The sequence below is a fragment of the Melopsittacus undulatus genome, chromosome 24, assembly GCF_012275295.1.
Source record: "Melopsittacus undulatus isolate bMelUnd1 chromosome 24, bMelUnd1.mat.Z, whole genome shotgun sequence".
Taxonomy (NCBI): Eukaryota; Metazoa; Chordata; class Aves; order Psittaciformes; family Psittaculidae; genus Melopsittacus; species Melopsittacus undulatus.
The window spans coordinates 214795-234348 of record NC_047550.1 but is presented as its reverse complement, the minus strand read 5'-3'; the positions used below and the strand labels follow the sequence as shown (position 1 = coordinate 234348).

At 58.6% G+C, this 19554-nt stretch overlaps 3 protein-coding genes and 1 long non-coding RNA gene across 4 annotated transcripts in view; 2 read left to right on the top strand and 2 right to left on the bottom strand.

Moving 5' to 3' along the window:
- Window positions 1-61: 61 nt before the first annotated feature.
- CLPTM1 (CLPTM1 regulator of GABA type A receptor forward trafficking) lies at window positions 62-10802 on the bottom strand. The gene is made up of 15 exons (XM_034072110.1): window positions 10760-10802; window positions 10504-10604; window positions 8503-8626; window positions 8237-8395; window positions 7889-8006; window positions 7388-7473; window positions 4858-4978; window positions 4503-4747; window positions 3652-3745; window positions 2909-3099; window positions 2733-2828; window positions 1581-1716; window positions 1335-1502; window positions 466-583; window positions 62-95 (listed from the first exon to the last, which is right to left on the bottom strand). Exons 1-15 carry the CDS (start codon window positions 10778-10780, stop codon window positions 62-64), a joined length of 1812 nt encoding a protein of 603 aa, XP_033928001.1. The 5' UTR covers window positions 10781-10802.
- Window positions 10803-10919: 117 nt separating this feature from the next.
- LOC117437621 (uncharacterized) lies at window positions 10920-13022 on the top strand. The gene is made up of 4 exons (XR_004550477.1): window positions 10920-10990; window positions 12042-12095; window positions 12750-12758; window positions 12952-13022. It is a non-coding gene; the product is annotated as an uncharacterized lncRNA (long non-coding RNA).
- On the top strand, window positions 13023-19091 carry RELB (RELB proto-oncogene, NF-kB subunit). The gene is made up of 6 exons (XM_034072153.1): window positions 13023-13271; window positions 14304-14461; window positions 16164-16255; window positions 16340-16471; window positions 17510-17614; window positions 18853-19091. Exons 1-6 carry the CDS (start codon window positions 13179-13181, stop codon window positions 19074-19076), a joined length of 804 nt encoding a protein of 267 aa, XP_033928044.1. The 5' UTR covers window positions 13023-13178; the 3' UTR covers window positions 19077-19091.
- Window positions 19092-19411: 320 nt separating this feature from the next.
- The window catches only part of LOC117437599 (serine/threonine-protein kinase 38-like), a 9798-nt gene continuing 9655 nt past the window's right edge, over window positions 19412-19554 (bottom strand). The window contains exon 7 of the mRNA XM_034072109.1: window positions 19412-19541. Coding sequence (XP_033928000.1) covers window positions 19412-19541 — 130 coding nt within the window. The remainder of the gene's footprint in view (window positions 19542-19554) is intronic.

The window sequence follows — 19554 nt, the reverse complement described above, 5'->3', positions numbered from 1 at the left end:
ATAGTGAAGGGGGGGACACCCCCAAACCCCTATAGTAGGGGGGGATGGACAACCCAAACCCCTATTGTGCGGGGGGGTTTGACACCCCCAAACCCCTATAGTGGGGGGGGTTAGAATTGAAGCGGGGGGGCCACTCTTGGGGTTCAATCATCTCTTTATGGACGAGGCGACACCTCGGTGACACTGCCCTAACACCGGCACAATGGGATGGAGCACAAGGGAATGTGACACATGGAGGGGGGGGCACAAGGCCTGCCCCCCCCCCCCCCCAGCACCCCAAAAAGGGGGAGGGGGACACAGACACCCCCACCCAAACCGGCTGCTCCCCCCCCCCCTTCCCCTCTATGGGGTGCCCCATAGGGGGCTGGTACAAACCAAGTATGGGGGGGGGGTTAATCCTTCTTCTTGTCCTCTGGTGGTTTGGGGGGCCCCGGGGGGGGGGGGCTCCGCTGTGGGGGGGGGGGCTGGGTGGGGGGGGGCGGGGGGGTGACCGTGTCTGCCCCACTGAGGCCGAACTCGTTGACACGGGTCAGGTCCACGCGGTAGATCCAGCGCTGGTACAGGTAGATGAAGAACACCACATCTGGGGGGGACACACAACATGGGGGTCAGGGGGACATGTGGGGAGCCCCTGTGCCCCATAGAGGAACAGGAGGGGACCCTTAGGACCCCATAAAGGAACAGGAGGGACCCCCCTGGACCCTATAATGGAACAGGAGGGACCCCCAGGACCCCATAAAAGAAGGGGAGGGACCCCCAGGACCCCATAATGGAACAGGAGGGGACCCTTAGGAACCCATTAAGGAACAGGAGGAACCCCCAAGACCCATAAAGGAACAGGAGGGACCCCCAGGACCCCATTAAGAAACAGGAGGGGACCCCCAGGACCCATAAAGGAACAGGAGGGACCCCCAGGACCCCATTAAGAAACAGGAGGGGACCCCCAGGACCCTATAATGGAACAGAAGGGACCCTCCAGGACCCCATAAAGGAACAGGAGAGACCCCCAGGACCCCATAAAGGAACAGGAAGGACCCTCAGGACCCCATAAAGGAACAGGAGGGACCCCCAGGACCCCATAAAGGAACAGGAGGGACCCCCAGGACCCCATAAAGGAACAGGAGGGACCCCCAGGACCCCATAAAGGAACAAAAGGGACCTCCCAGGACCCCATAAAGGAACAGGAGGGACCCCCCAGGACCCCATAAAGGAAGGGGAGGGGCACCATAGGCAGCCATCGGTACCCCGCAGGCAGCCATAGGGACCCCATAGGCACCCATCCCATACCATCCCACAGGCAGCCATAGGCACCCCATAGTGCCCCCATCCCATACCATCCCGCAGGCAGCCTATCCTATACATCATGGGCATCTTGATGACGAAGGCGAAGAGGTCATCGATGAAGGTGTTGAGGGCTTTGTATGTGAGCATCCTCCAGGGCAAGTGTGCCACCGACTTGAGCTTGTAGTTAATGAAGAGCTGGGGGGTCATGGTGATGAATCCTATGGGAATGGGGGGGGTGAGTCCTATGGGAGCCTCCGGATCCCAGATCCCAGCTCCTGATCCCGGGATGCACTCACCGAAGGTTAGCAGGAAGCCATAGAGCATGCTGAGCACCCACGAGTACCAGCCCTTGTGCTCCAGGTACAGCAGGCTGTAGACAGCATAGCAGCCCAGCAATGGGAACAGGATCCAGGACAGGTACCGGAATGCCATCTGGGAATGGGGACAGGGAGCGGTGGGAATGGATCCCATGGGAATGGGCTGCAGTGGCCTAAGGAGCTGGATCCCATGGGAATGGGCTGCAGGGGTGCTAGGGAGCTTGATCCCATGGGAAGGGGATGCAGGGGTGCTAGGGAGCTGGATCCCATGGGAATGGGCTGCAGTGGCCTAGGGAGCTGGATCCCATGGGAATGGGCTGCAGCACTGGAGCTGGATCCCATGGGAATGGGCTGCAGTGGAGCTAGGGAGCTGGATCCCATGGGAATGGGCTGCAGTGGAGCTAGGGAGCTGGATCCCATGGGAATGGGCTGCAGCAGCCTATGGAGCTTGATCCCATGGGAATGGGCTGCAGCACTGGAGCTGGATCCCATGGGAATGGGCTGCAGTGATACTAGGGAGCTGGATCCCATGGGAATGGGCTGCAGTGATACTAGGGAGCTGGATCCCATAGGAACGGGCTGCAGTGGTGCTAGGGAGCTGGATCCCATGGGAATGGGCTGCAGTGGTGCTAGGGAGCTTGATCCTATGGGAATGGGCTGCAGCACCAGTATGGAGCTGGATCCCATGGGAATGGGCTGCAGTGATACTAGGGAGCTGGATCCCATGGGAATGGGCTGCAGTGGTGCTAGGGAGCTGGATCCCATGGGAATGGGCTGCAGTGGTGCTAGGGAGCTGGATCCCATGGGAATGGGCTGCAGTGATGCTAGGGAGCTGGATCCCATAGGAATGGGCTGCAGCACCAGTGTGGGGTTTAATCCAATAGGAATGGGCTGGAGCACTGCTGTGGAGCTTAATCCCATGGGAATGGGCTGCAGCAGTGGTGCGCAGGGACCCCAATCCCATGGGAATGGGCTGGAGCATCAGTGTGGAGCTTGATCCCATAGGAACACACTGGAACACCAGTGTGGAGGGACCTCAATCCAATGGGAATGGGCTGGAGCATCAGTGTGGATCCTCCCCATCTCCCATCCCCCCTGGTGCCCCCATCCCATGGGAATGGCCCCACTCACATCATCATAGACCTTGGTGGAGGACTCGACGTAGGTGGATTTATCCTTGAAGCTGATGCTCGGCAGCATCCCGGCCACTTTGTTCTCCCGGTCCAGCTTCCAAAGGGGGGAAAGCCTCAGGATGGGAATACCGGGAACGGAATTCCCGGTATTCCCAAGGTGGGGGAGGGGCTCACCCGCACATCCATGACCTTGGTGATCTTCCAGAGGTCAATGAGCAGCCCGATGAAGACACTGGCCTGCACCACCAGGTTGCTCTCGTTGTCCAGGATATAGAGCAGCACTACCAGGGACTGCAGCACCCCGAAGAACACGGAGCGCACAGAGAGCCCCTCCAGGGACTGCCGGCTGTTCCAGAACTGGATGTCTGCGGGAGGCAGGTGGGAATGATGGGAATGGGGTTGGGAATGGGGCTGGGAATGGGGATGGGAATGGGGATGGGAATGGGGATGGGAATGGGGTGGGAATGGGGGTGGGGATGGGGGTGGGAATGGGGGTGGGAATGGGGGTGGGAATGGGGGTGGGAATGGGGCTGGGAATGGGATGGGAATGGGGGTGGGGATGGGAATGGGGATGGGAATGGGGGTGGGAATGGGGGTGGGAATGGGGGTGGGAATGGGGGTGGGAATGGGGGTGGGAATGGGAGCTGGGAATGGGGCTGGCAGCCGCAGGGAAACTGACCCCAGCCAGGAGACCGGACGAGAATGGGAGGGAGAGCACAGGACCCCATAGAGATCCTGCAGGACCCCATAGGGACCCCCAGGACCCCATAAGCAGCAGAAGGGACCCCTCAAGAGCCCATAGGTACCCTCCAGGACCCCATAAGCAGCAGAAGGGACCCCTCAAGAGCCCATAGGGACCCTCCAGGACCCCATAAGCAGCAGGAGGGATCCCCAGGACCCTTCCCATCAGCCCTCACCATTCTTGAAGGCCAGGAACTCGAAGATGCTGTGCACGATGGAGACGATGATGGTCAGTGCCAGCAGGTACGGGTTGGTCTCCAGCAGAGCCACCTGCAACAGGCACCAGGAACCTCCCATTGCTATCCCAACACTCCATCCCATGGCTCCATCGCCATCCTATGGCTCCATCACCATCCTATGACTCCATCGCCATCCCACCTCTCCATCGGCATCCCATGGCTCCATCGGCATCCCACCTCTCCATCGCCATCCCAAGGCTCCATCACCATCCCATGGCTCCATCCCACCTCTCCATCACCATCCTAAGGCTCTATCCCACCTCTCCATCTCCATCCCATGGCTCCATCACCATCCCATGGCTCCATTCCACCTCTCCATCACCATCCCACCTCTCCATCGCCATCCCATGGCTCCATCCCACCTCTCCATCGCCATCCTAAGGCTCCATCCCACCTCTCCATCTCCATCCCAAAGCTCCATCTCCATCCCAAAGCTCCATCCCACCTCTCCATCTCCATCCCAAAGCTCCATCTCCATCCCAAAGCTCCATCCCACCTCTCCATCTCCATCCCAAGGCTTCATCCCACCTCTCCACCTCCATCCCAAGGCTCCATCCCACCTCTCCATCTCTATCCCACCTCTCCATCTCCATCCTAAGGCTCCATCCCACCTCTCCATCTCCATCCCAAAGCTCCATCTCCTTCCCACCTCTCCATCTCCATCCCACCTCTCCATCTCCTTCCCACCTCTCCACCTCCATCCCACCTCCCCATCTCCATCCCCAGCAGAGATGGGACAAGCCTCACGCCTTATCCTCCCCGCAGGAGAGCTCTGGGAGCATCCTCACCTTCACCGAGTCCTGCTCCTCATCCGACTGCTCGTAGAGGTCCTCTCCCAGGAAATTCCATGGGGATTTGGTGCTCTGGGCAGCATAGAGCTGCCAGCGCCACAGGGAGAGGGGGCAGAAGGAGAGGCGGAAGGGCAGGCGCTGCAGGGACTCGTTGATGGGGAAGTAATCCTTCTGCAGGTTCCAGTAGTCATTGAAGTACAGGATGGGGTAATAATCCCCACTGATGGCATCGAACTTCACATCTGGGGCAGGGTGGGATGTGAGGATGACACCGGCCCCATTACCATGGGAATGGGGCCCCCGGGAGAGGGGGCAGGCCCAGGAAGCCCCCCCCCAAGCAGGAGAGACTTACATTGGTCCAGAGGAGGGGGCACACTGCCCTTGACCCAGGGCGTGTGGTCATCCACCATGTTGATGGTCAGGTTGGGGTGCCAGTGTGAGATCACCTCCACAGGACCATAGTCCTCGGCTCGCTGAGGGGAGAAGCACCAATGAGCAGCAGCAGGAGCAGCATCGTCACAGCATCATCACCACTGTCACCATCACAGCATTACCATTGTCACCATCACAGCATCAGCACCGTCAACATCATAGCATCAGCTCCATCACCGTCACAGCATCCCCACCATTACCATCATAGCATCAGCACCATCACCATCATAGCATTGCCACTATCACCATCATAGCATCAGCTCCATCACTGTCACAGCATCACCACTGTCAGCATCATAGCATCACCATTGTCACCATCACAGCATCACCATCGTCACCATCACAGCGTCACCACTGTCACCATCATAGCGTCACCACTGTCACCATCATAGCGTCACCACTGTCACCATCACAGCATCAGCACCATCACCGTCACAGCATCAGCACCATCACCGTCACAGCATCAACTCCATCACCGTCACAGCATCAACTCCATCACCATCACAGCATCAGCTCCATCACCATCACAGCATCAGCTCCATCACCGTCACAGCAACACCACTGTCACCACCATAGCATCACCACCGTCACCATCATAGCGTCACCACCGTCACCATCATAGCATCAGCTCTTTCACCACCAAAGCATCAGCACCATCACCATCATAGCATCACCACCGTCACCATCACAGCATCACCATAGTCACCATCACAGCATCACCACTGTCACCGTCACAGCATCGGCTCCATCACCACCACAGCATCACCACCATCACTATCACAGCATTACCACCATCAACGTCACAGCATCACCATCACCGTCACAGCATCACCACCATCGCAGCATCAGCACCATCACCATCATCACAGCATCGCCACCATCACCATCATAGCGTCACTGCCATCACCGTTATCGTATCACCATCATCATCACCACCATTATTACCATCATAACATCATCGTTATCACTATGACTATCGCTATCACTATCACAACATCACCACCATCATCATAACTTCACTGCTATCACCATCATCGTCATCATCGTATCGCCATCGTTACCATCACCATTATCACCATTGTAATGTCATTGTTATCACCATCACTATCACCATCACCATCATCATCATGACTTCACCATCATCATCATATCGCCATCATCACCATCATAATGTCATCATTATCACCATCACTATCACCATCACCACCATTGTCATGATATCACTCTTATCATCACTATTATCGTCCCACCATCATCATCATCACCATCGTAGCACCATCATTATCTCTATTGCCATCAACACCAACACCATCACCACCAACATTATCATGACATCACTCTTATCACCATCACCATCATCATCTTATCACCATCACCATTATCCTCACCAGAACTATCATGATCATAACATCACCATTACCACCATCATCATCATCATGTCATCAACAACAGCAGCACCATCACCATCATCGCATCACCATTATCATTACCATCATCATCACCATAATATCACCACCGTAACCACCACCGTAACATCACTACCACCATCACCATCGGTGTCCCTCAAGCTCACTCAGCCCAGAGTCATCCTCCCATGCCAAGAATCCCATAAGGGAATGATCCCTCTCTGCAGGAGCAAGGGGTTGGAATCCTCTGCGGATGGACCCCATAAGCAGCAGAAGGGACCCCCCAGGACCCCATAAGCAGCAGAAGGGACCCCCCCAAGACCCCATAAGCAGCAGGAGGGACCCCCCAGGACCCCATAAGCAACAGGAGGGACCCCCCAGGACCCCATGAGCAACAGGAGGGACCCTCCAGGACCCCATGAGCAACAGGAGGGACCCTCCAGGACCCCATAAGCAGCAGAAGGGAGCCCCCAGGACCCCATAAGCAGCAGAAGGGACCCCCCAGGACCCCATAAGCAGCAGAAGGGACCCCCCAGGACCCCATATGCAGCAGAAGGGACCCCCCAGGACCCCATAAGCAGCAGAAGGGACCCCCCAGGACCCCATAAGCAGCAGAAGGGAACCCCCAGGACCCCATAAGCAGCAGAAGGGACCCCCCAGGACCCCATATGCAGCAGAAGGGACCCCCCAGGACCCCATAAGCAGCAGAAGGGACCCCCCAGGACCCCATATGCAGCAGAAGGGACCCCCCAGGACCCCATAAGCAGCAGAAGGGACCCCCCAGGACCCCATATGCAGCAGAAGGGACCCCCCAGGACCCCATATGCAGCAGAAGGGACCCCCCAGGACCCCATATGCAGCAGAAGGGACCCCCCAGGACCCCATATGCAGCAGAAGGGACCCCCCAGGACCCCATAAGCAGCAGAAGGGACCCCCCAGGACCCCATAAGCAGCAGAAGGGAACCCCCAGGACCCCATAAGCAACAGGAGGGACCCCCCAGGACCCCATAAGCAGCAAGAAGGCCCTAAAGGAGCTGCTGGTACCTTGATCATCTCCGGGTCTGCCTCTGTCTCCCCTGTCAGGAGGTTCTTGGTCTTCTGGAAGCGCCTCCGCTTGTACTTGTTGATCACTGGAAGGGAAGGGAATTCCTTGGGATGCTTCCCATGGGAATGGCTTCCAGCCCCACACGAGGCCGGGAAGGGGCCCTAAGGAGGTTAGGGGCAGGCAGGATGGGCACAACTGCTCCTTCCCCTCTCCCGTTTCCCAGTCAGCAAGGGGAAAAGCTGGAATGTGGGGACCAGGAACCCCATGGAGAGGAAAACATTCGGGATAACAGCAAATCCCCAGATCCCACAGATCCTGGCAAGGTGGGACCCCCCTATCCCACAGAACACGGATGGAATCCATAGGGATTCAAGCTTCCCACAGGCCGAATCCCACATGGAGACCGCAGCAAAGTGGACGCTTCCCTTCCATTGACCCAAAGCAGTATCCCTGCGGGATGGGGGTCGGGAATGGGGCTCCAGGCTCCCCGTTTTCCATACTTCTGGAAGTGTGGACGGTGGCAAGGCGCCGGTAGAGGCTCTTCTGCCGGGGGTCAGGGTGGAAGCCGCTCTTGGTGAAGTAGACATGGACGTAGATGGAGCCGTTGTGCTGCACGCTCTGGAAGTGGAGCCCATGAGGTGGGAAGAGGCCGGGAGCAGCTCCAGGTCTTTTCCCACCCCATTCCTCAAGCTGGGATGAGCCATTCCCAACCTCCCGCTGCTAAGGAAGGGCTTGGGATCAGCTCCTCCAAGTGATGCTGGTAAATAGGGACTCCTTTCCTGGATGGATCCTTCCATCCCTACATCCATCCATAAATCCCTATGGATACGGATATGGAAAACACCCACCTGCGAGATGGCCACGTCCCCATAGTGCTCATAGCAACCATCAGCGTTGTCCCCACTGGTCCAGTCCCCATAGACCAGGTCCCTCTTCTGCCAGAACAGGGCCGAGCTCACATTGAAGTCTGTGAAGTGCTCGTGCTCCGAGATGTACACGTACAGATCCTATGGGAATCACAGAGCACAGGATCCCAATCCCACTCTGGAATGCTGCCCCCCCCCCCCATTCCAATCAGGATGAGGCCCATCCCAATTGGAAGCTTGGATGTTACCATTAAGGTGTCCTTAGGGAAGAGGTTCCTGCTGGGTGCTCGTGGGGTCCCCCCAGTGCTGTTGGGCTCCTGTGGCGCGGGGCCCCTCCGGAACCAGCTGCTGATGGCCCAGATGATGAAGATCCTATGGGAACAGTGGGAATGGAGGCTCCCAAAGGGATCCCGGGAATCGTGGATCATGGGATCAGCCCCCATCCCATAGGAAACTGGTGCTGCTGCAGCTCTGGCTATGGTGGGAGCAGGGAAAGGCCTGGAGCCTTGGGAATGCCGAGGAGCTGTGGGGTATCCCGGATCCGGGGCTGGCAATGGGACAGGGACACCGGGAAGTGCATCCCAAGGGATGGGGCTTCCAGCTTGGTTGTTCTTGTGCTTCCAAGCACGAGTAGTGCGGTATTCCCAATGCTTCCAAGGGCATGGATCAGGGGTGATGGATAACAGAGGGGATGGAGAGCATTGGATCGGAGGGAGCTTTGGATGGTGGGATGAGAAGGAAGGAAGGGATGGGATGGGGATGGATACAAGGAGGATCCAGGAAGGAATTCCCGGTTAGCGGCATCACTATAGGAGCCGATCCCAACCTGTTCCGTATCAGGCTGGGAACAGCACATCCAAGCATAATTCCCTACTGGAGAGAGCTCATTCCCTGGAGCAGGGACTCCCGCTGGGATCCATCCCCATTCCCACCCCCTATCCCATTCCAGAGTGATGGGATAACGGTGCTCTTCCCTATGGATTCAGGGCAGGCTGAGCTCTGGGGGGGCTGGCAGCTCCAATGGGCATCAGGAAGCACCGGAGCTTCCATAGGGAAACCGGGAATGGGCTCAGGCTCCGGTACCGGGTTATGGGCACAGCACAACCGGTTCCATGCCCCCATTACTGGTTCCATGCCCCTGGTACCGGATATGGTCCCGTTACCGGTTCCATGCCCCCGTTACTGGATACAGGCACAGCACAACCGGTTCCATGCCCCCACTACCAGGTTATGGGCACAGCAAGACCGGTTCCGTGCCTGTGTTACAGGACATGGCCCCGGTACCGGTTCCATAGCTCCAGTACTGGGTTATGGGCACGGTAAGACCGGTTCCATGGCCCTGATACCGGACACGACCATGGCAGCACCGGTTCCATGCCCCGGTTACCAGATATGGGCCCAGTACCGGTTCCATGCCCCCGGTACTGGGTTACGGGCACAGCACAACCGGTTCCAAGCCCATGTTACAGGATATGGCCCCAGTACCGGATACAGGCACAGCACAACCGGTTCCATGCCCCCATTACAGGGTTATGGGCACGACAGCACCAGTTCCATGCCCCCGTTACCGGATATGGGCCCAGTACTGGTTCCATGCCCCCAGTACCGGGTTATGGGCACTGTTCCATGGCCCAGTTACTGGATACGGCCCCATTACCGGTTCCATGGCTCCAGTACCGGGTTATGGGCACAGCACCATTGGTTCCATGCCCCCGGTACCGGTTCCATGGCTCCGGTACCGGATACAGCCACAGCACAACCGGTTCCATCCCCTCGGTACCGGTTCCATGCCCCCGTCACCGATTCCATGGCTCCGGTACCGGGTTATGGGCACGGTTCCATGGCCCAGTTACCGGATACGGCCCCGTTACTGGTTCCATGCCCCGTTACCGGCTCCATGCCCCCTGTACCGGTTCCATACCCCCGGTACCGGCTCCATGCCCCCGTTACCGGCTCCATAGCCCCGTTACCGGCTCCATAGCCCCGGTACCGGCTCCATAGCCCCGTTACCGGCTCCATACCCCCGTTACCGGCTCCATGCCCCCGTTACCGGCTCCATAGCCCCGTTACCGGCTCCATACCCCCGTTACCGGCTCCATGCCCCCGTTACCGGCTCCATAGCCCCGTTACCGGCTCCATAGCCCCGTTACCGGCTCCATGCCCCCGGTACCGGATATGGACACATCACAACCGGTTCCATGCCCCCGTTACCGTCTCCATGTCCCGTTACCGGTCCCCCCGGCCCTCACCTGAACACCACCCCCTTGATGACCTGCCATGCGTTGGGTGCCGCTTGCTGCCGCTGCGTCTCGGCCGCCGCCGCCTCCCCGGCGCTGCCGCTGCCGCTGACCTGCAGGGGGGGGGCACGGGCAGCGCTCAGAGCCCCGGTACCCGGTAACCGAGCCCCGGTATCCGGTAACCGAGCCCCGGTATCCGGTAACCGAGCCCCGGTATCCGGTAACCGAGCCCCGGTATCCGGTAACCGGGCCCCGGTCCCGTCCGTACCTCAGCGCCCGGCGCCGCCATCTTGTTGTGCCTCAGCTGCCCCCCCCCTTCCTCTTCCTCCTCCCCCCTCCCCTTGTCCCGTCGAGATCTCGCGAGAGCAGCGCACGGCGCCACGCCCAATGGGGGTGCTCGGCGTGGTGACGTCACGGCCGGCGCAGCCAATGGCGGCGCTGCCCGCCAGGGGATTTCCAGCTGAGGGGAGCGGACACCGGAACATGGCGGAGGGAGGAGGTGAGAGACCGGGAATGGGAACGGGAATGGGAACGGGAATGGGAATGGGGATGGGAATGGGGATGGGAATGGGATAGGAATGGGGATGGGAATGGGGATGGGGATGGGAATGGGAGGGAATGGGATGGGAATGTGGGGGGGAATGGGGATGGGGATGGGAATGGGATGGGAATGGGGGGGAATGGGGGGGGAACGAGGGGGGAATGGGGATGGGAATGGGGCTGGGAATGGGGGGGGAATGGGATGGGAATGGGGGGGGAATGGGGTGGGAATGGGGGTGAGAATGGGGGGGAATGAGGTGGGAATGGGGGGGGGGAGTGGGGATGGGAATGGGAATGGGTGGGGAATGGGGCTGGGAACGGGGCTGGGAATGGGGGGGAATGGGGATGGGAATGGGGGGGACACCGGGAGCCCCCATAGGGAAGCACCTGGGAAGCCCCGGTTCACGTTGTGGGGGTTGTTGTGGGCCTTTATCCGTGAATCCATGGGGGTGTTCCCATGTGTCCATAGGGAATCTGTGGGTGTATCCATGGGGATATTCCCATGTTTCCTTAGGGAATATATGCATGTATCTGTGTGGGATGTTCCTGTCTATCCATAGGGAGTATATGCATTTATCCATGGGGGGTGTTCCTGTGTACCCACAGTGGAATATTCCCATGTATCCATGATGATGTTCCCACATATCCATGGGGATGTTCCCGTGTATCTCTAGGGTGACATTATCATGTATCTATAGGGTGGTATTCTTATGTATCCATGGGGGTACATTCCCATCTATTTATTGGGTAACATTCCCATGTGTCCATGGGGTAGCATTCCCATGTATCCATGGAGTTACATGCCCATGTATCCATTGGGTAATATTCCCATGTATCTATGAGGTGAAATTCCCATGTATCTATGGAGTTCCAGTCCAGTGTATCCATGGAGTTGCATTCCCACATATCCATGGAGTGCCATTCCCACATCTCTATGGGGCTGCCATTCCCATGTATCCATGGATGAACATTCCCATGTATCCATGGATGAACATTCCCATGTTCCATAGGAGCTGCTCTGCCAGATCCCGGCCTGGCCATGGCACACGCTGCTCCTGTCCCTGGTAAGCTCCACCTGATCCCATTATCCCACCTGGATCAGGGTCCCCCAGGGCGGCACTGGGATGCGCTGGGGATGCACTGGGATTCATTGGGGATCCAATGGGATGCACTGGGGGTGCACTGGGCTGCACTGGGATGCACTGTGGATGCACTGGGGGTGCACTGGGGATGCACTGGGGATCCAATGGGATGCACTGGGGGTGCACAGGGGATCCAATGGGATGCACTGGGGGTGTACTGGGATGCACTGGGGATCCAATGGGCTGCACTGGGATGCACTGGGGATGCACTGGGGATCCAATGGGATGTACTGGGGGTGCACTGGGCTGCACTGAGATGCACTGGGGATCCACTGGGATGCACTGGGGATCTAATTGGATGCCCTGGGGGTGCACTGGGGATGCACTGGGGCTGCACTGGGGGTGTACTGGGCTGCACTGGGGATGCACTGGGGATGCACTGGGGATCCAATGGGATGCACTGGGGGTTCACTGGGATGCACTGGGGGTGTACTGGGGTGCACTGGGGATGCACTGGGGGTGCACTGGGGATCCATTGGGATGCACTGGGATGTACTGGGGGTGCACTGGGATGCACTGGGCTGCACTGGGGGTGCACCCATGGCTGCATCTCCCTCCATGCCCTTCCCTTTGCAGATGACTTAGGTGAGTGATTCCCATCGGGATCCATGTGCTGCGGGGCCAGAACCCCATCCTGGACCTCCAGGTGCTGGGATCCCAGCTCCTGCATCCATAGGGATGCAGTGGGAGGCAGGACTGGGGCTCCTCATCCCCATTCCAGGAGCTGGGAAAGGGGCAGGATCAGGCCCTGCTCAGAGGGGTCCCATTCACCCCATAGCGATCCTCGAGGAGGTGATGAAGGAAGACGGATTCCAACCGGATCCGGCCCCACTGCATCCCAAACCCCCCCCGCGCTCCAGCCCCCCCCCCCTCACCCAGAGCCTCCGCAGCCTGTCGCTGGGGGGGGGGAGGTGGATTCCCGAGGCCGGGAATGTGAAGGAGGAGCTGGAGGAGCTGCTGGAGCCTCCACGATTGGTGATCACGGAGCAGCCCAAGCAGCGTGGGATGCGGTTCCGGTATGAGTGTGAGGGCAGATCCGCTGGGAGCATCCTGGGGCAGAGCAGCACTGAGGCCAGCAAGACCCTGCCTGCCATCGAGGTGAGCTGGGAGCAACTGGGAGCAACTGGGATCAAATGGGAGCAACTGGGATTAACTGGGATCAAATGGGAGCAACTGGGAGCAACAGGGATTAACTGGGAGCAACCAGTATCAACTGGGATTAACTGGGATTAACTGGGAGCAACCAGGATCAACTGGGAGCAACTGGGATCAACTGGGAGCAACTGGGAGCAGGGGTTGGGAATGGGCTTGGAAGGAGGAGGAGGCTGCCGGAGCTTGGGGGAGCGGGATGAGGTGGGGCAATGGGGTTGGGGTCTGTAGGGAAGTGGCTCCGGGATGGATGGAGAAGGAGAAGGGTTTGGGATGCTGGTTGAGGAGGAGTTCAATGGGGCTGTCAGCAGCCTGGTGTGTCCTATGGGAGCTTCCCATTGCATCCTATGGGAGCTTCCCATTGTCCTATGGGAGCTCCCCACTGTGTCCTATGGGAGCTTCTCATTGTTTTCTATGGGAGCTTCCCATTGTGTCCTATGGGAGCTTCCCATTGTCCTATGGGAGCTTCACGTTGTGTCCTATGGGAGCTTCTTGTTGTGTCCTATGGGAGCTTCCCATTGCGTCCTATGGGAGCTTCCTATTGTGTTCTATGGGAGCTTCCCATTGTGTCCTATGGGAGCTTCCTATTGTGTTCTATGGGAGCTTCCCATTGTGTCTTATGGGAGCTTCCCATTGTGTCCTGTGGGAGCTTTCTGTTGTGTTCTATGGGAGCTTCCCATTGTGTCCTATGGGATCTCCCAACTGTGTCCTATGGGAGCTCCCCACTACATCCTATGGGAGTAGCAGATCCAAGTGGGGAATTCCCACTTCCTAAAGAGGCTCCAGGGCACCTGGGCAGGGGCTTTGGCCACGGGATGGATGGGATGGGATAACGGGAGCAGGAAGAGGTGGATGGGATCTCGAGATCCCATCTCCTCCCCATGAGGACGCTGGGATGCTCTGGAGCCCATTGGGATGCCCCATCCCTGGCGGTTCCCAAGGAGCAGCATCCGGATGCTCCTTTGGGATTGATCCCTGCAGCTCCTGAACTGCGGAGCCATCCCGGAGGTGACGGTGACCGCGTGCCTGGTGTGGAAGGATTGGCCCCATCGTGTGCACCCCCATGGGCTGGTGGGCAAGGACTGCAGCAATGGGCTCTGCCAGGTGGTGCTGAGGCCCCAGAGCAACCCCCGGCACAGGTATGGGATTGGGATGGGGTTGGGATGGGGTTGGGATGGGCTGGGATGGGTTGGGATGAGGTTGGGATGGGTTGGGATGGGGTTGGGATGGGTTGGGATGGGATTGGGATGGGGTTGGGATGGGGTTGGGATGGGGTGGGATGGGTTGGGATGGGATTGGGATGGGGTTGGGATGGGATTGGGATGGGTTGGGATGGGTTGGGATGGGGTTGGATGGGGTTGGGATGGGTTGGGATGGGTTGGGATGGGGTTGGGGTGAGGTTGGGATGGGGTTGGGATGGGTTGGGATGGGGTGGGATGGGTTGGGATGGGGTGGGATGGGGTTGGGATGGGGTTGGGATGGGATGGGATGGGTTGGGATGGGTTGGGATGGGGTGGGATGGGGTTGGGATGAGGTGGGATGGGGTTGGGATGGGGTTGGATGAGGTTGGGATGGGGTTGGGATGAGGTGGGATGGGGTTGGGATGGGTTGGGATGGGTTGGGATGGGGTTGGGATGAGGTGGGATGGGGTTGGGATGGGGTTGGATGAGGTTGGGATGGGTTGGGATGAGGTGGGATGGGATGGGTTGGGATGGGTTGGGATGGGGTGGGATGGGGTTGGGATGAGGTTGGGATGGGGTTGGGATGGGGTTGGGATGGGTTGGGATGAGGTTGGGATGGGGTTGGGATGGGGTTGGATGAGGTTGGGATGGGTTGGGATGGGTTGGGATGGGGTTGGGATGGGGTTGGGATGGGTTGGGATGAGGTTGGGATGGGGTTGGGATGGGGTTGGGATGGGTTGGGATGGGGTTGGGATGGGTTGGGATGGGTTGGGATGGGGTTAGGATGAGGTGGGATGGGGTTGGGATGGGTTGGGATGGGGTGGGATGGGTTGGGATGAGGTGGGATGGGATGGGATGGGGTTGGGATGGGTTGGGATGAGGTTGGGATGGGGTTGGGATGGGTTGGGATGAGGTTTGGGATGGGTTGGGATGGCGTTGGGATGGGGTGGGATGGGGTTGGAATGAGGCTGGGATGGGGTTGGATGGGGTTGGGATGGGTTGGGATGGGTTGGGATGAGGTTGGGATGGGGTTGGGATGGGTTGGGATGAGGTTGGGATGGGTTGGGATGGGGTTGGGATGGGGTGGGATGGGGTTTGAATGAGGCTGGGATGGGTTGGGATGGGGTTGGATGGGGTTGGGATGGGGTTGGATGGGGTTGGGATGGGTTGGGATGGGGTTGGGATGGGTTGGGATGAGGTTTGGGATGGGTTGGGATGGGGTTGGGATGGGTTGGCATGGGTTAGGATGGGTTGGGATGGGGTTGGGATGGGTTGGGATGGGGTTGAGATGAGATTGGGATGGGGTTGAGATGAGGCTGGGATGGGTTGGGATGTGCCGGGATCGGTTCGGGATGTGCCGGGATTGGGTTGGGATGGGGCTGGGATGTGCCGGGATCGGGTTGGGATGTGCTGGGATGGGGTTGGATGAGGTTGGGATGGGGGTCGGGATGTTCCGGGATGGAGTTGCGATGTGTCAGGATGGGTTCGGATGGGGTCAGGATGTGCTGGGATGGGTTCGGGATGTGCTGGGATGGGGTCAGGATGTGCCGGTATGGGGTTCGGATGGAGTCGGGATCAGGTCGGGATGGGGTCGGGATGTGCCAGGATCGGGTTGGGATGTTCTGGGATGGAAGGATCCGTCCCCATCCCCTCCCTGCAGCTTCAGCAACCTGGGCATCCAGTGTGTGAAGAAGAAGGAGATCGAAGCAGCCATTGAGAGGAAGCTCCAGCTGGGAATCGACCCCTTCAAAGGTACCTCCCGAGCTCCATCCGTATCCATAGGGATCAGCCCAATCCCATGGGAACACCAACCCCCCCCGTGTGTCCCCCCCGCAGCCGGAGCGCTCCGGAACCACCAGGAGGTGGACATGAACGTGGTGCGGATCTGCTTCCAGGCTTCCTACCGGGATCCTGCGGGACACACGCGGCACATGGGGCCCGTGCTCTCCGAGCCCATCTTCGACAAGAGTGAGTGGGGGAGATCCCGATCCCGATCCATGGGGATGGGGGAGGGGTGATTCCGATCCATAGGGATGGGGGGGAGGGGGGATCCTGATCCATAGGGATGGGGGGGAGGGGGGATCCAATGGGAATGTTCCTGTTCCATAGGGATGGGGGGGGAAGGTGTGATCTCGATCCATAGGGATGGGGGGAGGGGTGATCCTGATCCATAGGGATGGGGGGAGGGGTGATCCCGATCCATAGGGATGGGGGAGGGGGGATCCCGATCCATAGGGATGGGGGGGAGGGGGTGATCCTGATCCATAGGGATGGGGGGAGGGGTGATCTTGATCCATAGGGATGGGTGGAGGGGGTGATCCCAATCCATAGGGATGGGGGGAGGGGTGATCCCGATGGGAATGTTCCTGATCCTGTTCCATGGGGACTGGGGTGGAAGGGATGATCCCAATGGGAATGTTCCCGATCCCATTCTATGGGGTTTGGGGGGGAAGGGATGATTCCGATGGGAATGCTCTCGATCCCATTCCATGGGGTTTGGGGGGGGAAGGGATGATCCCAATGGAAATGTTCCCAATCCCATTCCATGTGGTTTGGGTGGGGAAAGGATGATCCCAATGGGAATGCTCCCGATCCCATTCCATGGAGTTTGGGGGGGGGAAGAGATGATCCCGATGGGAATGTTCCCGATCCCATTCCATGGGGTTTGGGGTGGGAAGGGATGATCCCAATGGGAACATTCCCGATCCCATTCCATGGGGTCTGGGGGGGGAAGGGATGATCCCAATGGGAACGTTCCCGATCCCATTCCATGAGGTTTGGGGGGGAAGGGATGATCCCAATGGGAATGCTCCCGATCCCATTCCATGGGGTCTGGGGGGGGAAGGGATGATCCCAATGGGAACGTTCCCGATCCCATTCCATGGGGTTTGGGGGGGAAGGGATGATCCCAATGGGAATGCTCCCAATCCCATTCCATGGGGTTTGGGGGGGAAGGGATGATCCCAATGGGAATGCTCCCAATCCCATTCCATGGTGATCCCACAGAATCCACCAACACATCAGAGCTGCGGATCTGCCGCATGAACAAGGAGAGCGGCCCCTGCACGGGGGGGGAGGAGCTGTACCTGCTGTGTGACAAGGTCCAGAAAGGTACTGGGAACACCGGGATAACACTGGGATAACATTGGGATAACACCGGGATAACACTGGGATAACACTGGGATAGCACTGGGATAACAGTGGGATAACATCGGGATAGCACTGGGATAACACCGGGATAACACTGGGATAACACTGGGATAACACCGGGATAACACCGGGATAACACTGGGATAACACCGGGATAACATTGGGATAGCACTGGGATAACACCGGGATAACACCGGGATAGCACTGGGATAGCACTGGGATAACACCGGGATAACACTGGGATAACACTGGGATAACACTGGGATAACACTGGGATAACACTGGGATAGCACTGGGATAACATTGGGATAACACTGGGATAACACTGGGATAACACCGGGATAGCATCGGGATAACACTGGGGTAACAGCGGGATAACACTGGGATAACACTGGGATAGCACTGGGATAACACCGGGATAACATTGGGATAACATTGGGATAACACTGGGATAACACCGGGATAACACCGGGATAACACCGGGATAACACTGGGATAACACCGGGATAACACCGGGATAACACTGGGATAACACTGGGATAACACCTGGATAACATTGGGATAACTCTGGGATAACACCGGGATAACACCGGGATACTCTATGGGGTGCTTTCTGGGGTGCTCTATAGGGTGCTCTATGGGGTACACTATAGGGTGCTCTAGGGGGTACTCTCTGGGGTGCTCTATAGGGTGGTCTGTAGGGTGCTCTATGGGGTACTCTGTGGGGTGCTCTATGGGGTGCTCTATGGGGTACTCTCTGGGGTGCTCTATGGGGTACTCTATGGGGTACTCTCTGGGGTGCTCTATAGGGTGCTCTATGGGATACTCTATAGGGTGCTCTATGGGGTACTCTCTGGGGTGCTCTATAGGGTGGTCTCTAGGGTGCCCCATAGGCTGCCCCACAGGGTTCTCTATGGGGTGCTATATGGGGTGCTATATGGGGTACTCTATGGGGTGCTCTATAGGGTGCCCCATAGCCTGCCCCACAGGCTGCTCTATGGGGTGCCCCATAGCCTGCCCCACAGGCTGCTCTATGGGGTGCTCTATAGGGTGCCCCATAGCCTGCCCCACAGCTGCTCTATGGGGTACTCTATGGGGTCCTCTATAGGCCGCCCCATAGCCTGCCCCACAGGCTGCTCTATAGGCTGCCCCATAGGCCGCCCCACAGCTGCTCTATGGGGTGCCCTTCCCCCCCATAGAGGACATCGCCGTCGTGTTCCGCACGGCCACGTGGGAGGCTCGGGCTGACTTCTCGCAGGCGGATGTGCACCGGCAGGTGGCGATCGTGCTGCGGACACCTCCGTACCGGGAGCTGCGGCTGCGGCGGCCGGTGGAGGTGGAGGTGGTTCTGCAGCGGCTGACGGACAGCGCCTGCAGCCGGGGGCTGCCCTTCACATACCTGCCCCATAGCGATGGTATATAGGGGTATATATGGGATATAGGGATATAGGGATATAGGGGAGGTGGTTCTGCAGCGGCTGACGGACAGCGCCTGCAGCAGGGGGCTGCCCTTCACATACCTGCCCCATAGCGATGGTATGGGATAGATATAGGGGTACATATGGGATATAGGGATATAGGGATATAGGGGAGGTGGTTCTGCAGCGGCTGACGGACAGCGCCTGCAGCCGGGGGCTGCCCCTTCACATACCTGCCCCATAGTGATGGTATGGGATGGATATAGGATATAGGGATATAGGGGAGGTGGTTCTGCAGCGGCTGACGGACAGCGCCTGCAGCCGGGGGCTGCCAGTTCACCTACCTGCCCATAGCGATGGTATGGGATGGATATGGGGTACATATGGTGTATAGGGATAGGGATATAGGGGAGGTGGTTCTGCAGCGGCTGACGGACAGCGCCTGCAGCAGGGGGCTGCCATTCACATACCTGCCCCATAGTG